General features: G+C 36.7%; 2 protein-coding genes across 5 annotated transcripts in view; one reads left to right on the forward strand and one right to left on the reverse strand.

Moving 5' to 3' along the window:
- Nucleotides 1-24,702, reverse strand: part of LOC113665071 (uncharacterized) — a 62,432-nt gene that overhangs the window by 35,544 nt on the left and 2,186 nt on the right. For 2 of the 4 annotated variants that reach the window (XM_027180722.2, XM_089193065.1), the window contains exons 2-5: nucleotides 23,775-23,874; nucleotides 20,866-20,991; nucleotides 18,811-18,972; nucleotides 15,431-15,542 (exon numbers count right to left, since the gene is read on the reverse strand). In XM_027180722.2, coding sequence (XP_027036523.2) covers nucleotides 15,431-15,542; nucleotides 18,811-18,972; nucleotides 20,866-20,991; nucleotides 23,775-23,874 — 500 coding nt within the window. Of the gene's footprint in view, nucleotides 1-15,430; nucleotides 15,543-18,810; nucleotides 18,973-20,865; nucleotides 20,992-22,034; nucleotides 22,144-23,774; nucleotides 23,875-24,702 lie in introns of all 4 variants that reach the window. The other 2 variants (XM_089193064.1, XM_027180724.2) reach the window with 2 other exon arrangements.
- On the forward strand, nucleotides 4,235-7,093 carry LOC149034336 (uncharacterized). Its single transcript, XM_089193067.1, has one exon. It carries the CDS (start codon nucleotides 4,618-4,620, stop codon nucleotides 6,979-6,981), a length of 2,364 nt encoding a protein of 787 aa, XP_089049193.1. The 5' UTR covers nucleotides 4,235-4,617; the 3' UTR covers nucleotides 6,982-7,093.

Genomic DNA, 24,702 nt, shown 5'->3' on the forward strand with positions numbered 1-24,702 from the left:
TGGAGAAAGGGCAGCCATTCAAAGAATGTACATCAATGACCGAATGAACATAGAGCCCTGATGTTTGCCGACACAAAGAGCAGTTAGAGATAGATGTTCTTATAGGGGCGGATTCTCTATGTCTTTCAGACAGGTAATTTCGTCAGGGGAGGTGTGGGTGAGCTGGTAGCCATAGAAACACAGTTAGGATGGGTTGTTTCTGCTCCTTTAGAGTCTAGTCAGTCAACAGAGAGAGTGGGCGGTCAGTGTATATCTTATAGGAAGAGACAGTATAATTATGGGAAAATTAGAAGAGGACATTAAGGTTCTTTGGGACTTAGAAACATTAGGGATAGCAGAGAGTGACAGAGTGTATGAGGAATTTGTAGACAACATCACGTTTAACGGAAATCGGTATTCCATCAAGCAATAGAAGGAGGGGCATGACATCTTAGATAGTAATTACAAGTTGAGTTTGTCACGTATGAAAGGTCAGGTCAAAAAGCTTAGACAGGAGCCAGAGGTGTTGAGAGTACAACTCAGTTATCAAAGTCATAAGAGTGAGACACTCAAATAAACATGCCATAAAATTTTCGTGGTAACAACCGAGTTAATGAACATATTTACCCATAAACAACCCTTAACAATCAAGGGTATAGTTCATTTCTCTGAATATTTTGATACAATGTCAGTGAATGATCACTGCACCCTTCACAAACAATATAGATTTTTGCTCTCCTGAGGTGGCAAGCTTCCATAAGGTTGTGGCTGAAAATGTCAATAAGAAAGTGTTGACACACCAGCTGAACCACTTCAGCAAAAGCAGTGAAGATGGACAAGGCACTGATTACTTGAACATGACCCAATGGTTCCCATCTACTGACTAGGATTGCGTAAGGGTTTGGCCCCCAAGAAAGTTGTGAATATCCTCTTCCATCTGCCTCAAGAACTTATTGCTCATGTTGTTCCTTCCACACACAGGATCTTTGAGGATCTTCAAGGATTGACAAAGACCTGCCAAAGATCCTTAAGGACAAGGATCTTTAAAAGATCTTTAAAGGATCTGTAAAAGATCCTCAAAGATCTTTGTAAGCAAAAACGTTTGTTAAGATCCTCAAGGATTTGATAAAGATCCTCAAAGGATATTACAAAGATCCTCATAAGGATCCTCGCAAAGTTCTTTTCAAGGATCCTTCAAGATCCTCAAGGATTTAGCAAGGATCTTTCAAAGACCCTCAAAAGATCCTTTCAAGGATCCTTTCAAGATCTTTGTAAGGATCCTTAAGGATTTAATCAGGATCTTGCAAGGATCCTAGTCAAGATCTTTGCAGGATCTTTTTGAGGATCTTTCAAGATCCTCAAGGATTTAATGAGGATCTTTTAAAGACCTTCCAAAGATCCTTTCAAGGATCCTATTAAGATCTTTGCAAGGATCCTTAAGGATTTGATCAGGATCTTACAAGGATCCTACTCAAGATCTTTGCAAGATCTTTTCAAGGATCCTTCAAGATCCTCAAGGATTTAATGAGGATCTTTTAAAGACCTACAAAAGATCCTTTCAAGGATCCTGTAAAGATCTTTGCCAGGATCCTTAGGAATTTGATCAGGATCTTACAAGGATCCTTAAGTCAAGATCTTTGCAGGATCTTTTCAAGGATCCTTCAGGATCCTAAAGGATTTAATGAGGATCTTTTAAAGACCCTCAAAAGAAACTTTTAGGGATCCTGCTAAGATCTTTGCTAAGATCCTTAAGAATTTGATTAGGAGTTACAAGGATCCTAGTCAAGATCTTTGCATGATCTGTTCTACAATCCTTTAAGATCCTCAAGGAATTGAAAAGGATCTTCCAAATATCTTTAAAAGATTCATTTCATGATATTGTACAGCTCTTTGTAAGGATCCTTTTTGAATTTGATGTGGATCTCAAAGGCAACTTTGTCAAGATCTCTACCACATCTCTGCATTATGAATTAGGTTCCTTTGAAATCCTCAAGTAATTTCAAACATAACAAAATTGGAAATTGAGGGCTCACTGTTTATAATTTAAACACAACAAGGAATTTTCGCAGAAAATTATTGTGCAATGAGTGTAATGAAGGTTACCGCATAGCAACGCCATGCTCGAGGCTTTCGGGAAACTTTGTGACTACTTACATGACAACAAAGAGGGTTTTGCATTATGGGATAGGAATTTATACGCGCCGAGATTTTTAACGGTCGCAGAAAAACATAAGAAGCTCGTTGTTACGGCAAATATCATCGACAATGGTCGGAACTAAAGGGAAAATGTACACAGAAATAAAGGTAAAGGAAAGGCGTTTTCTGGAGTTCAGAAACAAGCGAAAAGAGAGACAGAAACAACCGAAATCGTCAATCAAACTCCAAGAAGGTCTCGCGATTGCTCTGACTCTGAGGCTGAATGAAAAAAATTCATTGGTACTTCTGGAAAGAAAATGAAGATGCCATCCTCGCCTAATGATTCTTACTCTGAGCTCTTGGAGAGTGAGGATGCAAATGATGTGTTACAGGGACAAGGATACAGGCTTATCGATCTAGAGAGATTATCCTCGACGCTCACTGAAGGACATGTTTCTGAAGAAGGTGTGAATTCACTTGGTTCTGTGTAACCAACTTAAAAAGCTCTTTTAGAGGTTGTCATATGAATTCCCGAAAACACTTATTTTGAACCTCAGGATGTATTAGTTCAATTAATCTGAAGTTTTCAGGGCTGTATCCTCTTACTGAGTTCAGTTGGATAAGCTAACAGTTTCTCTATAAGCTGAATTTTAAGTAAGATGTTGTGGAATAACTCACCTAATAATCTCGGTGAACTTTGAACAGGCATTGTGCCCATAATATAAACGACTCCAAAAGTTCAGCTCAGCTCATCCAAAAGAACGACCCTAGTACTTTGTTTTGACACTAAAAACACTTGATTTCATGCAATCTTTGTGCAGCTATCTTTTCTCAAGTTCACCTAGGTTTTTCACACCATATGGTGGACAAATTGATCTGATGTCAAATAACAAATTAGTTTAGGGCAACATATTAGTTATATTCAGTATGTGTGATTCCTAAGCTTTCCTTTGGTATATAGGTTAATATGGTTCAGAAATATAGTCATTGAAGTACTCTTGTTTGCCTTTTTTTCATGTTTACCCCCTCTGTAAGAGTAGTCTGAGTCTGGTCATAGTCAAGTTTAACACATATATTTTGGTCTTCTTATCTTTGAGCTGGACTGTTGCCAGATTTTTTGGAAAATGAAAATCTTAGTACTAACCTAAAGTCTGAACAGAAATAGTGCAGAAGTAGTCCAACTAGAAGAGGATGGGTAATTCTCGTTTAGCAATAAAAAAAAGTTTTATCTTCATTTTTTTATGTTTGGTTCAATTTTTCTTTTTAACTTAGTATGAGGATTTAAGTATGCTTATTTTCTTGTCAAAATTTCGAAGGTTCTATAACATTCTTGCTAAGATCTTCAACGATCTTCCATTTCCTTGCCAGGATCTTCAAGGTTCACTGACATTCTTGTCAAGATCTTTAAGGATCTTCAAATCTCTTGCAAAGATCTTTAATTTGGCTGTCAAAATCTTCAAGGATCTTTCTTTTTTATGCCAAGATCTTCAAAGATCTTTCAATTTATTGCCAAGATCTTTAAGGGTTTTTTATTTTCTTTCCAAGATCTTTAAGGATCTTCAAAATTTTCAAAAAGATCCTTGAAGATCTTGGCAAGAAAATGAGAGATCCTCAAAGATCTTAACAAGAATTTGGAAGATCCTCAAAGAATTTTCAAAGATCTTCAAAGTTCATGTAAAGATCTTTGAAGATCCAGACAAGATCTTGACAGGAAAATGAAAGATCCTTAAAGATCTTGTCAAGAAAGTCAAAGATCCTCAAAGATCTTAACAAGAAAATGAAAGATCCTTGAAGATCTTGGCAAGAAAATGAAGGATCCTTGAAGATCTTGGCAAGAAAATGAAAGATCCTTGAAGATCTTGGCAAGAAAATGAAAGATCCTTGAAGATCTTGGCAAGAAAATGAAAGATCCTTGAAGATCTTGGCAAGAAAATGAAGGATCCTTGAAGATCTTGGCAAGAAAATGAAAGATCCTTGAAGATCTTGGCAAGAAAATGAAAGATCCTTGAAGATCTTGGCAAGAAAATGAAGGATCCTTGAAGATCTTAACAATAATTTTGAAGATCCTCATGAAGATCCTCAAGAGGATCCTCAAAGGTCCTCATGAAGATCTTGTACAGGGTTCGTACGGGTCCTGGAAATCCTGGAAAGTCCTGGAATTTTATTATCGCATTTTCCAGGACTGGAAAGTCCTGGAAAAGTAATGCTGGTCCTGGAAAGTCCTGGAAATCTGTTAAACTGAACAAAGTAATAAAGTTTTCTCTAAAACAAATGAGCAAAGTTTTTTTAGTATTTTTATAACGTATTCCTTTCTGGTTTTGACCGCATGACCGCATCTATATTTTTTCATGTTTCCCGAAACTGACACGAGTGTAACTCTGGATCGAGGGCTCATGTATCATCATAAGCTCATGCGCAGTAGTAACCTTGATGCATGCATGATTTTGTAAACGGGTACTCAGTGAATGGGCGTCTTGAGTTTTAAATGTTTTGTTCCGAAATATGCCTGGGAAATGCTTGTTTAGTGACCGATGGTTGGAAAACTCTTCCTATAAATTGTGGCTGGAACGTGACGCGGACAAGTTTAAAGCAAAATGTAGAGTTTGTATGAAAGCGTTTGATGTATCAAATATGGGAGAATCGGCATTGAAAAGCCACGAAAAGGGAAAGAAGCATATTCATCTTATCGAAAAGCAACAAAGAAATACAACAGGTGACATAAGAAACCTTTTCTCGAACAGCTCTTTCGCTGCCCCTCGAACAGCCACTGAAAGTAACAACTCTACTTTGACTGTATCAAGTAGTGCCGCTAGTACAACAGCAGGTATGTCCGGGTTCGTGACGAGGAATGATACTTTAACTGCTGAAATTTGGTGGGCGCTAAAGGTGAATAGCAGCCATTATTCGTATAATTCCTGTACAGATATAAACTTCTTAGTGCAGCAAATGTTTCCAGACAGTGACATTGCAAAGAAATTTACCTGTGGGGAGAAAAAGGCCTCCTATCTTTCTTGCTTTGGTATTGCACCATGTTTCAAGAGTCTTCTAAAGGAAAAAGTCAAATCTTCAAAGGGATATGTGCTTTTGTTTGATGAAAGTTTGAATCACGAACTGCAAAAGAAGCAGATGGATTTCCATGTTCGCATCTGGAATCATGACAAAGTTGAAACTCGCTATTATGATTCACAATTTCTTGGGCATTCTAGTGCAGAGGATATGCTTCAAAAGTTTCATTCTTGCAAAGAGGACTTGAGCTGTAGAAATCTGATTCAACTCTCTATGGATGGGCCCAAGGTTAACTGGAAATTTTATGAAATGGTAGAGCAAGAATTGAAGAGTGATTTCAGTTGCACTCTCCTTAACACAGGCAGTTGTGGTATACATGTTGTGCATGGAGCTTTTAAGGATGGTTGTGATGCAGCTGGATGGACGGTGCAGAAAACTCTCTCCAGTCTTTACTGGCTGTTTAAAGACAGTCCGGCTCGAAGAGAAGACTACATTAGAATAACTGGTAGCAGTGTATTCCCCCTAAAATTCTGCCAGCACCGGTGGTTAGAGAATGTGTCAGTTGCCGAGCGAGCACTGGAAGTGTGGCCTCACATTGTCAAATACATTAATGCTGTTAAGGCAAAGAAAGTTACTGATCCCAAGTCCAAATCTTACGAGACCATTAGCAGTAGTTGCTGTGATCCCTTGATGCCAGCAAAGATTGCCTTCTTCTCATCAGTGGCAAAACAGATCAATCCTTTTCTCACAGCATTTCAGACTGATAAACCTATGCTGCCATTCATGAGTATCAGTTTGTACACTTTGTTGAAATCATTGTTGAATAGGTTTATCAAGGGTGAACTTGTTACCGAGGCAACATCTCCTCTGAAGATCCTGAGGTTGAAGCCCACTGATAAAGAACAGCAGTTAGACTACCAGAAAGTTGATGTTGGCTTTGTGGCACAACACATGCTGAAAGAAAAATCTGGGAAATTGAGTGAAAGGCAAGTTCTTCAATTCAGAATGGAATGTAAAGATTTTCTTGCAAAAACAGCCTCTAAACTGCTTGACAAAACACCAATAAATTATCGACTAGTAAGAAGTATGTCTTGTCTGGATCCAAGGCTAATGGCATCAGAGAAAGAAGGATGTGTCAAAAAAATGAAAAGAGTTCTTGAAATTCTTGTGGAAGCCCACAGATTGAAGGCTGATGAGTGTGATGAGGTGATATATCAGTTTGGACAGTTTTTGGATGAATGTGCAGGTAATCCTGACTTTGAAGATTTCGACCCTAGTGAATCCTCTTTAAGAGTCGACACACTGTTATATGAACACATGGCTGGTAATAAGCAACTGGCAAAAGCATGGGGGGTAGTTGAATTATTGCTGCTAATGTCTCATGGTCAAGCCACAGTTGAAAGAGGATTTTCTGTAAACAAAGAAGTGGCAGTTGAGAACCTGTCGGAAAGATTGTTCATTGCACAGAGGATTATTCATGATCATATTGAATCAGTTGGAGGCCTTGCCAATGTAAAAATCTCAAAGCAACTACTTATGGCATCTGCTGGAGCGCGACAGAAATATATTTCCTATCTAGAAGAGCAGAAGAGAATTAAAGTGTCCCAGGAAAACACGCTTAAAAGAAAGGCAGCAATGGATGGGATTGATGTGCTGAAGAAAAAACGGCAAATTGAAACTGATATAGAGGCTCTTTTAAAGACTGCAGATGAATTTGCAGATAGGGCTGAAGATTCAAGAAACCTTACTTGGGTTGCCAAATCAAACAGTTTGCGAAGATCTGCCAAGGAAAAAAGGGCAGTCTTAAAGGACATTGAAGAGCAGTTGGAAGGAAAGCTCCAAGAGCTGAAAAATAATTAACCCCACTTTGAATCCCAAGATGTGAATATTAATTCTACTTAGTATCAGTCACGGATTTCTGATGTTACTTCTGAGATATTAAGAGTTCAATGAAAGAAGTTGATATTCTCTGTTTTCTTTGTTCTCATTTGTATGTCTGACAATGTGTTGAAATTGAAAGTAGAAATGAATCTTTTATACTTATGAGAGTGAAAGGGTTAAGGTGAATTTTGGAGTCCTGGAAAAATAATCTGAAGCCTGGAAAAGTCCTGGAAAAGTCCTGGAAAATTGTTTCTGAAAAAGGGTACGAACCCTGCTTGTAAGATCCTTAAAGATCCTTGAAAGATTTTCACCAGGGTAAAGCACTTTAAAAAGGTTCTGGCTGACAACCTTGTTGCATGGAATCCATCTGGGATGAAACAGCAATTTTACCATGCTTCAACCAAGACGAAGCCTATTTGTAACACATCCCAATGAAATTATGATGATCGTGTGGCACAGGTCTACATAAACGTACGAGAGGCTTCTACAAGAATGAATCCTCCCTGATTTGTAGAGGATTTTCATTTATGTAACAGGTAGGACTATTTAAACTGATAATAGCAAACAAAAGCTTTAACAAAGCCATGGCAAAGTCATTACAGCCAAGCCTCAGTTGGAAAGTTTCCTGTTATTACAAATAAACAGTCAAGGTTAGAAGTTGTTTATTACATGAATAAGAAAAACCTTTTTGAAGATAGAGAAAATCAATTCAAACCAAGTCCAACTGCTCAAGTGAAATAAGTAAACTACTATTTTCCTGCCAAAAATAGGAAACAAAATTATCAAAAAAACAAAACAAAAGAGTAAAAAATGTCCATCCTCCAAACCTCACCGCCAAAAAATTTTTTGGTATTTCAATGGCATTATTTTACAATGAGATTCACATTTTTTTTCCTTTGATATAAGGTTGTGTATATTTTATTTTTTCCTTGGTCCTCCCCAGCACAATCTTGTAAGAAGTTTAACACAATAGCTTCACTGTTTTCCTGAAATTTTAGCTGCAGCAAATAGAATTGACTCTCTTTTGGAGTTAAGAGGCCTTAATCATTTTCTCTGGTTGAATTTCAGAGGAAGAGGACCATGTTTTTTTCTTCCCAATTTGTACAGCAATCGGCCTTAATGCCAGTATGAGAGTGGACTGCCCTGCTCTGCTCTTGCCAATAAACCACAATTAACCAATCAACCTCACTTTATCAGTAGCCATGATGTAATAAATCTGACCAGCAAAAAGGGGTTTTAATCCCCACAGCATATCATATCAGCACACAGGGTCTGGTTACTAGGTGCATTCAAATATCAAAAGCTTTATTCATTTTCATTTTCTCCTTTTCCAGATTCCAACAGAAAGATTCACAATTTCACCCTTCTGCAATATGTCTTGGATGATGATGAACACAAAGTTAAAGTTAAACCACATAGTTATTCTATGTTTTCCAAAGAGTATTACAGCACATTACATACCAAAATTGAGCGGTTAAAAAAGCTTACTACATCTGACCCTCCAAAGACAGCATTTTTCAAGAGCATCAAAGAAAAGGGAACAATTTAAGACTTTAGGAATGCAGGTAGCCATGCTTGAAATGTACAACAGATTAAGAACATTAAAAAAAAAAATGGAAGAGTAACGTGAGAATCCTGTACTTGAGCTAATAGACATGCTGAAACATGACACAAAGACAACGCCTTCATCCGTAAAGTAGAGACATCATCTGATTCTTGTATTGTCCTAACGACAGACCAGCAATTTAAGGACATGGAAAGATTTTGTACAAATGTTAGCCAGTTCAGTATTTTAGGAGTGGATCCCACTTTCAATTTTGGAAACTATTATGTGAATCTAACCTCATGCAGGCATCTCCTTCTCTGACCCACAGAAGACAAGAATCCAGTCCAGATTGGACCAACCCACATTCATAACAAAAAGGAACCATCCAGTTATTACAGGCTTTCATCTACCACGATAAAGCTAGATGGAAAAACCCAAAATGTGCTAGTGTATGGTACTGACAGAGAAAAGGCATTAAGTGAGGGTTTTGGCAGACCTCTCCCTTGTGCCCAGCATTTGCTCTAGGACCTGCATAAGAAAGACGATGTAATGTCAAAAATGAACAAACTTGGAATGTGGGGTAAACCATTAGAGATCATTCTAAGTGACATCTTCAGAAGAGAGATTGGTTGTAAGAGGGTTTCTGGTCTTACAGACTTGCAAATACATGCCCAGTTTGTGACCAATCTGAAAAAAAAATTAAGGAGTGGCTTTCTTTACACTCACTCTCAGAGTGCTTTGTTATTTACTTTTTTAAGTATAGGGTAGAAATTATGAGGCAAATGATGACATATGAATTGCAATCCATGTCTAGGCTGGTGTCCCAGGTGTATACGATCAGAACAGAAATTAATGCATGAACTTGGTTCAACAAGTAGAGAAACAATTCACAGGGAAAAGGAAGCTTTCCATTCCAGAGTTTATGAGGCTACTGCAAATGGTGGTGAAGAGACAGAGAACAGAGGAGGACCTAGCACTTATTGAGCTCAGAGTGCTGAAAATGGACAAAAACTACATGGAATAGGAATGAAGGAGTCTGTCTTTTACAGGAAGATAAGAGTGTAACAAGAAGCTGCACTCAAAACATTTCACAATCTCCCAGTAAAGACAGTTGAGGTATTTCCTATGGACCTAGAAAACACAGATGAAGCAGTCACAATGTCACCATTGAGTTTGCCTGTGCAAATGAGGCAATTGATGCTTCATCCTATGCAGTTGGTGAGAAACGTTCCATGCAACATGGAAAATACTATGTGTGCAGCATCACTTATATTGATTTTAAGGCTTAAGACATTTGTGCTCATACTTTAGTTTTGGTGGAAATGGATTGTTCATCAACTGAGTTCATTCATTGTTATAAGGCAACAAACTAAAGGCCTCCCAACATGGATGCCTTGAATCACATGGACCTCCCTCCTGGGCATGGGTCAAAAAAGACCAAGCCAACACAAAGAAGGAAAGGTGCTACAAACAAAAAAAAAGAAAATTGTGGAGAGTTATATTAACACCTCTCCAACTGACCATTCAGCATTGAATATGGTGTTTACTCTAGTAAGATCCCCAGGAAACAGAGGCACAGAGAAGGAAGCAAAGAAGACAACAACAAAAAAAAGACACAGAAGGACCTCAGGCATGTACATATTGTAACAATCATTCATAGTTAATAAAGTGTGATTCTTTTATCTCTGGTTTTAGATCAGTGTAAGGTTACAAGTTTTTTGTGTGATTATGCTGCAAACTGTTTGATTTCTTAGATAGACTCTAATCACAGTAAAGTCCTACTACATGTTAGCTCTATCTAAGTTGTTGTATTTCACTGACTGGTGAGCTAATTTGGTTCAAAGAAATAACAAACTCTATCAAATAAAGCTGGTAGTGATATTGTGCACCAAGTTGAAAGAAAACAGAACTCCTAATCAGAAATGACCTGCAGGACATGAGGTTTATAAAGATGTAGCATCTGGTGAGACTGTTGGCTCATTTCAAATCATACTTCCCATGCAGCCACCAACTAATCTTGGCTGTTAACTAAAATGCCATCTTCATGCATTTCTTTTACACAATCTGCAGAATAAAAAACCTAAGACATCAACATGCACAGTTCAAGAAGGTAGTTTCCTGTTGAGCCTTCTTAAAAGGTGTTACAGGTGTAAGGGTGTCCTTAAACTGAGGCATGGTGAAGACTTTTTTATTCACGACCCACCAAAAGACCTCCTCATGATATCAAGCACAAGATGGGCCTACTGGCAGAATGGAGAGCAAAAGACTGGAGGATTAGGAAATGTAAACTTTCATTGCAAGGTTGAGTGCATCCAAAAACTACAGCCCCAATTTAATCCCTTCTTGGTGATAATTCCAGCCACCTTTAAAAGTGAATTACTCAAAGCTCATAGAAATCATCTACAGAAAGAGCTGGGTCTCTAGAGTTCAGGAAAATTGTATGCTTAAGCCATAAAAGGCAAACCTGTTATTTGAAAAATTGTCAGTGCTGAAACTGTGCTGTTTTAATGATCATCGGAATGCAAGACATGACAACCAAGCATGTCTTTATTGTATCTAAAAGGGGAAAATGGTGTACCTGAGGAGAGAGGTTGCTTTGTACATACATATATGTATGTAATATACCTACATACAAATATGTATGTAATATACCTACATACATATAAGTATGTAATATATCTACATACATATATGTATGTAATATACCTTCATACATTATGTATGTAATGTAGGCAAGTAATATACAGAGGAGAATCACCTGTGTATATTACTTGCCTTTTAATATGTTATAGTGATCTTCACTCCTGTAACACTAGGTATGCAAATTACAACTTAGTATGCCCAAAGTTTAAACATAAATTAGATGGCAGTAAAACTTTCACTGTTACCACATGTCAACTATGGAACTGTTTTCCTATCACCTTATGACAAGACATCAGAAAAACGTTTTGAAAAGGCCTTAAGGCAGTTTTTTCTAAGAAACTAACAGTTTGAATCATATTATAGTTTAATAGGTTACTCTTTTATAGTTTCCTGACTCTGTCATTTAATCCTTGAGATCTACTTTATTTTGGATTTTACTATGGGACTTATAATTTTTTAACTGTTCTTCTATTTCTATAATAATATATTTATTCTTACTTATTGATTTCTATCTTTGTATTAGTATTAACATATGTATTGTATGAGGACCAAAAGTTTATTAGCCTTTTGGCTATTAAGTGCTAACCTCTTTAAATAAAGAGTTTACTTACTTACTTACCTACTGACTTAACTACTTACCTACAGAATGGAAAGCTCTTGCAGTGGTTTGGACTTGTGAAAACTTACATCTATATGCCTACAGGAGGCCCATCACAATTTACACCTCAAACCCTTGGTGTCCATCTACAGCAGCCCAAGCTCCCAGCCTCCAGCAAGAATTAAGAGGTGGGTGTTAAGACTTCAACCACATCAGATCACAGTCAAGTATTGAGGAGAGGTAGGGGAGAGGTAAACCCCGCAGAATACCTGTCACGACACCCAACAAAACATGCAGCCACAACAAGCCAAAAGAAGAAAGTGGTAGAGGAATGCATCAGCTACACCATAACTTCTTCAACCCCTAAAAACCTTGAAGACACAAGACATCAAGTCCACCACTCGGAGTGATCCAACCCTGCAGCCATAGCAGAGGCTATTCAAAAAGGCACCTGGCATGATGTAGTCAAAAGTCCCTGTGTCAACATCACAGAATTTCACCCCCTAGAAGGAGTGCTGGACGAGCTGACTGTGACTGGGTCTGGCAAGCTCACTCTACACTCTACATGGAACCCTCATAGTTATTCCAAAGATCATGTGGTAAACCTCACACACAAAGACCATCAAGGACTCATGAAAACAAAGTCACTACTGTGCAAGAAAGTTTGGTTTCCAAACATTGGCAAATTGGTGGAGAATAAAGTCAAGTCATGTGACACATATTTGATTACTACTGCTGAGTGCAAGAGAGAACCCTAATGAATCTTACCACTCCAGCAGCGCTGTGGAAGTAAGTCAGTGTTGACTTTGCCGAGATCCATAACAACAAGTACCTCCTCTTAACTACTGATGGTACCCAGTGGTCAAAATAGTGAGATCAACCTCAGCAAAACAACCATGATACCAAGGCTGGACAATGTGTTCTCAGAATTTGGAGTTCCAAAGGACAACCACCCCCATTTCAATAGTAAAGGGTATGCATCATTATCACATAGTGGAGCATGACTGTGACATTATAGCAGTAATGGAGACATGGCTTCCTTGTGAAGATTTATTAGCTAATCAAATCATTGGTGATGTCTGTCCCGAAGGATACAAAATGTCTCATATACCTCGTGGCACTGGTCATCGTGGGGGTGGTATTGGCATCTTGTATAAAACATGTCTCGACATACCTGTTGCTGATAATTGCCAACTGACCACTGTGAAATATAATACTTTTTTAATAATACTTTTGAACATGTTGAATATCTCCTAAATATGAACTCTAAATGGATTAGGATTATTACCCTCTACCATCCTCCTCCATCTACTACCAATGGCCTTACAACAGCACAGTTCTTTTTTGAATTTGCAATGTTCTTGGAACACTTAATATCACTCTCTGGGCAAATCTCAATCGTAGGAGATGTCAATCTTCATTTGGATAATACCCCAAATAATCAAACAAGAGAAATTCTGGAACTACTGGATACCATGAATCTGAGTTAACTAGTGAATCAACTAACTCATAGACTTGGTCATATTTTGGATTGCATAATAACTGAACAGAATGTGAATCTAGTAGATGATATCTGTGTGCACACTCCTTGGATATCTGACCATAGCCCTGTAGCTTTTAAACTCTCAGTACAAAAACCTGCGTTATCCTATAGGACTGTAGTTACTTGAGACCGGAAGTCTTTAAACCTGGATCAACTCAATTATGATATTACAAGAGCTGACTGAAAGTGGTTTTCGGCAATCACAAACCACTAGAATCAATTTTTAAGAGGCCTTTGGATTGTGCCCCCTAGTGTTTGCAAGCCATGATCACTTGTCTACAGAAGTATGACCTGGAGATGATGTATCAGAGAGGAGACAAGACATTCTTACCAGACACCCTTTCAAGATTGTTTCTCCCAGCCAGTCAGCAAGACGAGTCAGAGTTTGAAACAATTTAACATGATCAAGTATCTTCCTGTATCGGAAGAAAGGCTCCAGCAGATTCAGAAAGACATTGAAGCAGATGAGTCTCTTCAAGTGTTTAAGGTTGTGATCTAGAAGGGCTGGCCAAAGCATAAGAGTATCTTCCCCTACTTCAACATGTGTGACGAGATGTCCATCCAGGACAGCCTCATTTTTAAGGGAGAGTGAGTTATGGTTCCCCATGCTTCTAGGAGCAAGCTGTTGAAACGAATTCCCAGCTCACACCTTGGGGTCAACAGCTGTCTAAACAGAGAGCATAAGTGTGTATTGGCCCAGGATGGCCACTGACATTAAGAGCCATGTGTGGACATGTGAGGTATGTCATGAACATGAACAAGGGTAAGCTAAGGAAACAATGATGTCTTTGCAGTCACTTTCATATTCAGATCTTTATCTGTAGTTCAAATATATGACTTTCATATATTCACAGTCATTTATTCATCACTTCACGGGTTTATTTGGAACCAACATAATGACCAGCTTCCAGTTGGCTTGTTAGCTCAGTTGGTGGGACACCAGTATCACAGAGGTCATAGGTTCAAATCCTGTACAGGCCTGAATTTTTTTTCAGTCCTTATTTTCACTACTGCTCAAGTACTGTTCATTACTGCGAAGATCACTTTCATATTCACATCAATTATTTTTGTTGACTTGATATCCTTTAGCATGCAATTAATAAATTTTCACACTTCTTCTTTTCAGTGTTTCATTGAGAATGATACCACTTGATACTACTGTCACTGATGCCTCAATTATTCTGCCGTGCCATTAATTATGCTGTGCCACAAAATGAGCATGTCAGTATCATTTTCCATTTGAATTGCTCTGAAGCCTGCTTTTTTCACAATTAAATTCTTTTATTTTCAAGTTCATTACCCATGTAAGTAAGAACTATTTTTTTGAACTAAATAAAGAAACAAGCTGAGAAATTGACAAGGTAAGGAAGTAAGAGTACAAACAAGATAAAAGCTTTGTTATTGAGTACTCTCCACTAATACATCAACCGATATATTGGTTGATATATTGGTTGACCGACAACTGACTGTCGACTGATATATCAGTCAACAGTCGATTAACTCTTGGCCAACTGTTGGTCGATATATCAATCGATATGTATGTTGGCCAATATAGCTTTTAGTTCACCGATACTTTGCTGATACGTCTAACTAGTTAAAATGGTCCAACCATTTAGAATGATCTAACAAGACAAAATGGTCCACCTAATTCTGTAGGACTGTGAAATGCAGGCTACCAAACTGGCAACTTTCAGCGGAAATTTATTTACCAAAAGTTATCTAACTCAACATGGCAACCAAAACAGTCATAGCTGGAGATTGGGTATGCATGGTCAAAACTTGTGAAAACAAACCAATTTTGACTTAAGATCCACAAGACACAATAAAACCCATACTCCCATGCTACAAAAATGTCTTTTTCCAAAATTGTATTTCATGATTTAGCTGCAATATCAAGTGAGGTCACGTGCCCTAACAAACACAGAATAAAAGGTGCACGGATTGCTTTATGGCCAGAAGAGAGAGCCAATTCATGGTCAAATCATGCTAAAAACAGATGTAACAGATATAACAGTCTGTTGTGAGCACTGTGGAATGAAACCTGACTTTTCAATACACAATTTAAACATGCAAATTAACTGACTGAGAATGATGTTACCTATGTTCTGCCTCCAAACAGGAATATTCTTCTCAAGCCAGGATAGCAGACTTTCCACAGATTCAATGTGACATGTTTCTGATGCTCTGTACTGTCTCCTCCAGGTTGATATCTGTATTATTATGCAATAGTTAAAAATTATTGGAATATCATAAGATCTACTGTAAGGGTCGTACATTGAAAAAATTTATGAAAATAACCTTTTTTTACAATGTCTAATATACACGTACTATAGAGATACCTATATTGTGTCGACATCCATAGGGCCCTCTAGCACCTGCTGACAACAGGGTGTCACTTTGATTCAAAAGTTTTTCTAAGCAGACCTTTCAATACGTTTTAAATGACTGTACAACCCTCTTTAGCCCGAATCAATGTGTGTTACTGGTTTGCTTGAATTCATAGCGAAATAACTAGGTCATGGTGACTGCAATATTGGGTGAGTATAAGGTGACTGCAATATTGGGTGAGTATAAGGTTGTGAAATATTTACTGTATTTTAAATGACAAGAATACTCATATGAAGTGCAAGGAATGTTGAGGTACATCCTGTTAATTATCTTTTTCTTGAGTTATTCACACCTCTAAATTTTGTAACCTACCAAAGAGGGGCTTTAGTTAATTCAATTTCCCTTTCTGGTTAAACTTTGTTGTGAGGTGGAAGAAATCCTTCCCCTTTATGCCATGTGAAGTCGTCTCTTAAAATTATAACTATGTTGACTTTCATTTAGGTATTGTTTCTCACATGTAGCCCTGTATTCAAAATTGATTGTTTATATCTATAAAAATATTACATATCCTTAGTAAAATGCTTATGCTTATCTATGAAGTGCAACTTTCCCGCCCCTTCACCAAACCAACCATTTTATTTTTCAATCAAGGTTATAGGATGATCTGGTTATTACTGACACCTAGTTCAAAAACCATAAACTGACTGTCAATGTAAGCATATACCAGTGCACTGTAAATTTTTTATGATTGAGGGCAATTTTTCCAACTCAATGTATGACAACTTGGTTCTTCCTGTGCTTCTCTAATTGTAGATTGGAATTGAGTAGGTGCAAACTTGATTGGAACATACTAATCTGAGTTATTTAACAGGCAAAAACTCTCATCCCTTAGGTATTAATCAGCGATATGTTCTTTCAAGTCTGACTTTTGACCTCTCTCAATTCCTGAAATTATATCTGGTTTTGTAATGGATGGAAAAAATATAATCAACTGCATATCATTTAATGTAAATTGTGGACTTGCAAAGTTGCTGCTGACAAGAGGAAAAGCACTGGCCCCTAAACTGACCCCTGAAGTAGACCCTGCTTAACAGACAGCATTCAGAAATTATGTTTTCAGGCCTAATTTGATAAATTATCTCCCCTCTCTGAAACAAGATTTACATCAGCCAACATAAGAAAGACTAAGCCACAAATAAATTTTCTCCAAAGCCTGGTTACACAGTTAAATTAAGACCTTTGTGAAGGTCTACGAAGTTGAACTGCTTGCATTGTTTTTCTCCTTCTTATTATAAAACAAAGACAAAAGGACTTAAAGAAAAACTCAAAGTTGTTTGGCTTTGATGATAGAATTTCTTGAAGAAGAGAGTTAAATTCTAAAACAAGAGGAGTGCCAATAACCCATTTTGGCAATGTACTAGAGCAGTTGGCTAGATAACTCGGTTGGTAGAGCACTGTGTTGGTGTCCCAAAGGTGATGGGTTCAAATCTGTTAAAGGCCTTCATTTTTTATCATTACTGACTTTACTGACTTCTACCTGATTTTATTGATTTTTTTCAATGGCAAAGGGTTGCTTCAATCAATCATTTATTAATTTGTTTATTATATATTAATATTACCTTTACAAAGATTTTTTTCAATTTTGATAGAATTTTCATAACTCAACTTTATTCACATGAAGCAGGTAAGTTAGTGTTAACAACTGAGTTAAAAATGTAAATTGACCGTTGTAAAGAGTAAAAAAGCTGACATTTCCAGTGTTAGCCCTTCATCAGAGTGATAGGGCTTTGAAGAAGGGCTAACACTTGAAACGTCAGCTTTTTAACACTCTACGGTTGCCAATTTACATTTTCAACTCAGTTGTTAACATTAAATTACCTAATTAATGATTGTTTGTATACACAGAATTTTTCTTCTTGTGTCCAACTCAGTATCTCTCTGGTTCCTTGCACTCACAAGGGAGGTATAGAGTTGAACAGACAAATTCCTTACTTACAAGCGACACTGTGTTACTCTCTAGGCATCATTTTGTGCCCCATCCTAAGAGCTATGTTCATGACCACATGTGCCATCAATCCTCCTCAGTACTTGTTGCAGGAGATTTTTCTTTCCAATGCAATTGCTTTTTATGTTATTAGAGGAAAGTCCAAAATCTTAGCAGCATTTAATTACAAGGTTTGTTAATGTAGAGTTATTTAACTCCACAACAACATCATTTTTGTTGCCAATTTTTAAAGATATCAACAATGAACCTATTTATTCATTGCTGTTGATACCATTCCCTTTGTAAACTACTTCTTTTTCTTATGAGCCAAAGGTTTGTTTGTTTATTCTATTGTCTCAGTATCTCCCAATCTCTATTGAATTAAGTTTGTTTTACTACATTTTCATTTACAAATGGGGCTTTTTGTCTTAATTCTATTAAGACTTGTGGTTTGCCTTTTCGCCTGTACCAGTATACCCTTCCCTGTCCTCTGACAGGGCAGATTAAGGTGCCTATTTTAACAGCTTATACCGTGTTTTCATAAAAAGTCAACTCTCTTTGTCATCTAGACAGGCAGATAAGGCCTCTTGACAAGTCTACATTAATAAAGAATATGTCAGCCAAAATAGCAGTGTTGTTTAACTGATGCTTTCACTGAGCTATAACACCATAAAATGCAGCAGCTATTAGAATGATTTTAATTGGTTCATTACTGATTAAGTTAATTTAGACACATTATCAAGTGGTACCATTGACCTCAACCATTGGCCTCACAGGACCTACAACATTATCCTAGGGTGGACTCAGATTCAACCTCATTAAAGCCCTTACTAATTAACGCTTAAGTTCACATTAGTCTCCAATAACATAAATTTATTAGTTTATGATGTACTACTTGTCTTACATTGGTGCTAACAGTCACTCGAGAGAGGGTGAAGAGTTCTCGAAAGTATTCCCTGTTATCATCCAGGTAAAAAATTGAATGCAGCTAGATTGTCTGAGTTGAGGGCTTGCTGTTGGACTACAGAAAACTCTGTTTTTTACCATAATCATTCAAAATATGAAAGAAAAACAAGCAAGAAGTTTACCAAGAAGTTTGTCTCTGAAGGAAGGGCCAATATGTTATAATACAGAGCCACTAAAGAAGTGAATGAATTCCAAATTACCTGTCTCCCTAAGAAGTTGGACTGATGGCCAAAATCAGAGAGTTCCAAACCCTTCCAATTGATGTTGTGTAGCCTTGCCAAAGTACTGATCATGCCATTGTAGATAGCTTTTCGATCATCTTCTGAATGATTTGGCAATGTGGGTTTACGAAATATGATACCCTGAAAAAAAGAGTTTATCAATCAGAAATCATTTTCAAAAATTCAAAGTGCCTTAAAAAATGTTCCGGCACATGGCCTTTGTCAGATGGCAGACAATGAATAATGTAAGAATGAACACAAGTAATGAGGCTAGGAAGCATAGCATGGGAAAAATCAATGCCTTTGTGAACAAGAAAAATGATATTTTTAAAAGTACTTTACATGAAAAAATCTCTTGTTGGTGTTTTCTTAGACTTAACTTTCAGCAACTTTTAATAGTACTGAAAATAGCATTTGATATTGGGGCTGTGCAGTTGTTCTAACCAATATCTGGCAAAGCACCTGACTTTAGTCCCCTTTTTACTAACCCAGTCATTCTTAGTTTTTCAAGGTTTGTGATGGCTCGGGCGGTTACCATAATCCAGACTCTACTTTGGGTAATTTCTCAATGATTGAGAGGCCCTTTACAAAAGCATTTTCATTACCTACTTTGCCTCTATGAGACAAAGCTAAGACTTCATTGCATATTATTTCACTTCCATGCAAAAGACACTCAGTTACATCTATCATTTAACTCTCTTCTTGATGTCTGACTTTCAAGAGATAAAACTGAAGTCTGTATTCATGATATTGATTGATGGATGCTACGTAATAGATCAAAGGATGAGCAAATGTAAAAATGCAATTGCTCATTTATAATTTAATGACAATCTTCCTTTGAGTTCTTTAAAGTATCTCATGATCAAGGATACAGAAGTTTCCAATTTGGTAAATTAAAACATAACAGTCTAGTTCTTGTTACAGCATACCTCTTCTATGTATGTAGAGGTATACATGTAGAGCATCTCAAGACTTCACTACTTGAATCTATAATAATTTTCTTTATGATAGACATGAAATTAGGTCTTAAAAGGTATTCATTTAAAAAGTCTATAGCAAAATAGGTAGTACTTCATGTTAGTCTTGAAACACAATTTGTTTTACTAATTTCCTACAAATTTCCTTTTGCTTTATATTTAGTTATTATGTAGCCAATTACATGATCTAAAATGAAGGCATCAGTAGAAATCAAGATTTCCTGGAATTCTATATCAACTTTGGAATCTTCGCTTCTCAGGAAATAGTTCTTACAAAGGGCACTACTCTTTAGCAACACCTTGGCTTTTTTCACTCATCATAGCATATAAAAGTGCAACATTAGTAAAAAAGAAGTTGGTCGAAGCTACACCATGACCTTTACTATGATCAGAAGGATCCAAGCTACCCCTATCTCAAGTATCTTTGCTATTTTTTTGGCGCGAGTTGTCAACCGAAGCATACAAGTCTTTTCTTTGTTGTTAATTAAGTTGCAGGATCATAATTGGCCTCATCATAGAACATCTTATTTTTAGTCAGCTAAGTGTTATCATTAAAGTATCATAGCAAAACAATCTTGGTCCTCAATTGTCCTTGTTTCTTTTCAAATTGTTATTCTTTTATGCTCACTCAAATTACTCTGTTTTAGTACTGACAATACTGTTGTTTGTATTTTCTAAAGACAAAAGAATTATCACATCTATTCATTTCTCACTAGGAGTTTTCTGGTTATATTATTGCACCAACAGCTACTACTACATGTATGTTTTTCTAATGCTACTGCTATTAAGGCCAAGGAACTTCAATCTTCATTATCTTTATAACCCTTCATGTCAAATGCTACTGATTGATCTAAACCTTTGAACTTTGATCTGTCATTAAATGAGTTTAGAGAGCCTGTTTGCTTTGATCCAATTTGACAGTTTATTGAATTCACCATTTAATGTGCTGATTAGTCAATCTGAATCCATTCTCATTAAATTCCCAGTAATAAACAATTATTAATTCCATTTAATGAAAAATTAAAGCACAACAAATTATAGTCTATACATCACTTACCTGTACATGTTCCATGATGTAAAACTCAGTTCCAATGACTGAAATATCTCCACAATAGAGGTAAGGATTTGGCACTGGGAAGGAGGCAGATTTTAATGCTGATAGTACTCTAAATTCTCTGTCAACCTGTAAGGATAAAAAGAAATCTTGAAGAAAAAAACTGACTATATAGTACTTTACTGCAACTTCACATTCAAATTTTATAATTTCAACTATGCTCTAAAGAAATTTAAGAAAACTCCTGTAACTCTTACAGATGTATTTGAAAGGAACTGTGGCATTGGTGACTTCAGACACATTTTCTGCCCTCAGGTAACTCAAGAACCACTAAGAGCCACTATGAAGCCTGACTACCAAAACAACTGCCTATTGATGTATTGTCATTGGACATACTTAACTCTGTAAAGATTGCAATGAGGTTTGCTTGTGCCAATGAACACTACAAAGTTCATTCTAAAAACCTTGAGTAGGGGTATGCACATAGCTGTGTAAGATATAAGCCCCCATGTTTTAAAATGTCTTGCCACCTCTGACAGTAGCCTGTGCTGCACTATCAATCAGCAAAAATAAACAAAAAAATTAGCACCCAAAAAGGACAGGGGTATGGCAAAGAAAAAATAGGAAATAGATTGTAAAAGGATTGTTTGAAATATCCCATTCTGACCACTCAGACCCACCCACTCAAAGAAAATGTTTCAGATTAGGTAAGGTAAAGTTTCAGATTAGATCATGCCTATACTAAAGTTGGGTGTAACCCAGAGAGTTTTGTTTGGGTGGTAGATCAGGAGAAGACAGGTTTCATTTTTCAAAACAACCAGTTTACTTCATACAACTAAAAGCATGTACACTGTTACACATAAGATCCAGTATATTAACCCTTGTAAGTGTGCACCCACATCAATCTGGTCATGCCTCAAAATACAGACCCTCAGTTTCTATTAAAATATCTTTCCCTCCATGAAAAAATACCGGTAGTCAATGTAAAAAGGTGAAAAGGATCATATGGTAAGTAAAAATAGAACTTGAATAGAATAGGAATAAACCACAACTGTTTTCAGAAGATGGCAACCACTGTATTTACTTGTGTATAAGTTGACCTTTTATGACCAAAAAGTCAGCCCAAAAAAATCACCCTTGACTAATAGACAAGTCATACACAAAGAACTGACCTTAGCAATCCAAGAAATTAGCATAAAAATTGCCTGAAGTCCGTTAGGAAAACCAGGTAAATAAAACCAGTTCTAATTGTGTTTGAGTTTCGTCACTTTTCAGCGCATTCTTGGTAAAAAAAAAGTTTGAAATGATAAATTTTAGGTGGCTGAACACAAAGTTACTGGAGCTGGTTTCTATTGTGTCTTTGGCCTGAAGGGCAGACATTTTTGCTTGCAGCTTTCAAATTGCTAATTCATGTCAAAACGGGAGGTCGAGAGCCTACTTCAGTTGAAAAAGGGCTAAGAAATACGTCAGCTGACATCGTTTGAATGGATTAAGGTTTATTACATGATAAGCTGTATGATTGGTTCTCACTTGGAATCTTTTGGAAAAACAGATGCATAGATGACGTCACCATTAACAGCATTTTACTTATTTATCATATAAAACAATTAGCTTCCATGTTGGCCTGGTGTCTTTACACAAATGGATTCTATTACATATCTCTCTACATGTCTCTCTACATATCTTTCAGTTACAGTGGGCTCTGATTTGCATATTTAATGCTGTAGGCCCGATCAAGATGTTGGACTACTTCTCTTTCATTCTCTCCTCACTTTTAACAAAAGAGTTGTTTACTTAGTTGTCTGATCCTTGCCCAAAGCTGTGGGAAGCGTTGTATTTGAGGTCACACTTTGAAGTGCTGGATTCTTTGTCTAGCTTTATGTCCAGGAAAATATGAATGTTTAGTTCTGGCACTATTGGTGACTTGTAGGTTTCTTTATTTGCCTCTTCTTTGCACCTTCTTTCAGGTGCTTGCTGTTTATGGTGCCAAACTTTCATTTTTATCGAATGATTTCAGTAGCTTACTGACCTGGCAAATGCTGCTGTCTCGCGCAGTCTTGCCTGTTATGCGCAATTCTTTGAAACTCTTCAGTGTTCCTTCAGTCTACTTAATCTCCTTTCAAACTCAACATTAAGATTAAGGTTGGTTAAATGCAAGAAGATTTCGTTTTCAAAGTGAACTACATGGTTAGATATGGTTAGATACTTCTCCAGTAAATGGAAGTGCTTGTGTATGCTTAAATCGTGGTGATGCAAACAAGTACTAATAAAATTCACAGCACACGGTTATATTTTGCTCTGCAGTCTTTTGAATTCTCCATGTTTTCAATACAATCTCAGAAATAATATATTATCTTTCTGGGAAATTCCTATCTGTCTGAAGTTTACTTTTTTGACTAGAAATGATGAAAAATCCAATTTTTGACCTTGAAAACTGGGGTCAACTTATACACGAGTTCGACTTATACATGAGTAAATACGGTATACGCAATTCAAGAGTGTACAGTAAAGCCTCTATAAACAACTTACAAAATAATTGCTTATTAGTGCACAACTGTGGGTTGAAAGTAGCCTAATATTTTAACTTGGATAATAATAATAATAATAATATGTAATATTTATATTGTGTATTTTCTTTTAAAAAATAATCAAATGCACAAGAAATTATCAGTAGAGGGATGATTCACACACCAAATCTCCTCTAAAACCCTTTAGCTTTTGCAATTAAATATAATTATCATAATTGAGCATTGGGTGCAAACAAAATATTAGTCAACTCAACTTATTAGTAGAATTATACACAACAAATTTAATTATCATGTCCAAAGACCAAACTGCAAAATTAATAACAGGTATAACTTTTTGAAAGCTGCAAACTGTCAGAACATACAAGAGCCAGCATACATGCTCACCTGATGTGCTCCTTTGAGAAGCTTACCAGGAGGTTTTTTCCTGAGAACAAATTCTTTTCCATCTTTTGACAAGTAAAATGTCGGATTGGACTGCCCAGAGCTAAGGAACAATTTGTTGGTAAACAATTGAGATTAGTGATAACTCAAACCAACCCATACAGTCAGATAATTTAGTTAAGGATAGGTGACTCACAAACAAGATCTTGATGTAACCTTAAAATGATCACAGCTGATGATGTAGTACTCCACTAAACCATAAAACATGACTTCAAGTAATGTTTGGGACAAAGACAGCCTTTATTGTTACAAGATTACTTATAATTAACAAATATTTTCACAAATACATAAGTTTTAAGATATGCATAATTATAAGCTAATAATAAATTAATACTTAAACATATTTTTAAAAAACATAGGCATGCTATGCATGTAGAAGTTACCTCTTCGGATGGGCAGTTTGAAATGGGACACTAATATTTGTAAAAAAAAGAAGATAATATACTTTCAAAAGATTCCAATGAAAATATTTTTAGTGGAGAGCAAAAAAGACCCTACACTTCCTGAAGTCTCCCTCACAGCTGTTGTTTAGTCTAGTCACACAACTCTCTCTCCCCCCATTACAAATGAGACCCAACAGTAGCCTGCTTGCAGCCTAAGAATATGTTTACCGTCCTTCCTTTGTCCAAGACAAAATTCACTAACAGCTAGTTGCCTCAAAAATATTCTTCCTATTAATTTTGCTGCAGAAAGTAACCAAAACTTTATCCTATTTCAAATAGCCGCCAACCAAAGATATCTTGTGGACAAGTAGAAATAAATTGAATAAAGAGAAAGTATCATATTTCAAAGACTTTCAAGTGGGCATAACATATAAGGTTAGTTCACATTAAAAAGTATCATGGAGTCTCCAGAAAAAAACTTGTAGTAC

Source organism: Pocillopora damicornis, chromosome 14, assembly GCF_964200805.1.
Source record: "Pocillopora damicornis chromosome 14, jaPocDami1.2, whole genome shotgun sequence".
Lineage (NCBI taxonomy): Eukaryota > Metazoa > Cnidaria > Anthozoa > Scleractinia > Pocilloporidae > Pocillopora > Pocillopora damicornis.

Coding starts and splice junctions, on each gene's coding strand:
- LOC149034336 (XM_089193067.1), top strand. CDS start 4,618: ATGCCTGGGAAATGCTTGTTTAGTGACCGATGGTTGGAAAACTCTTCC.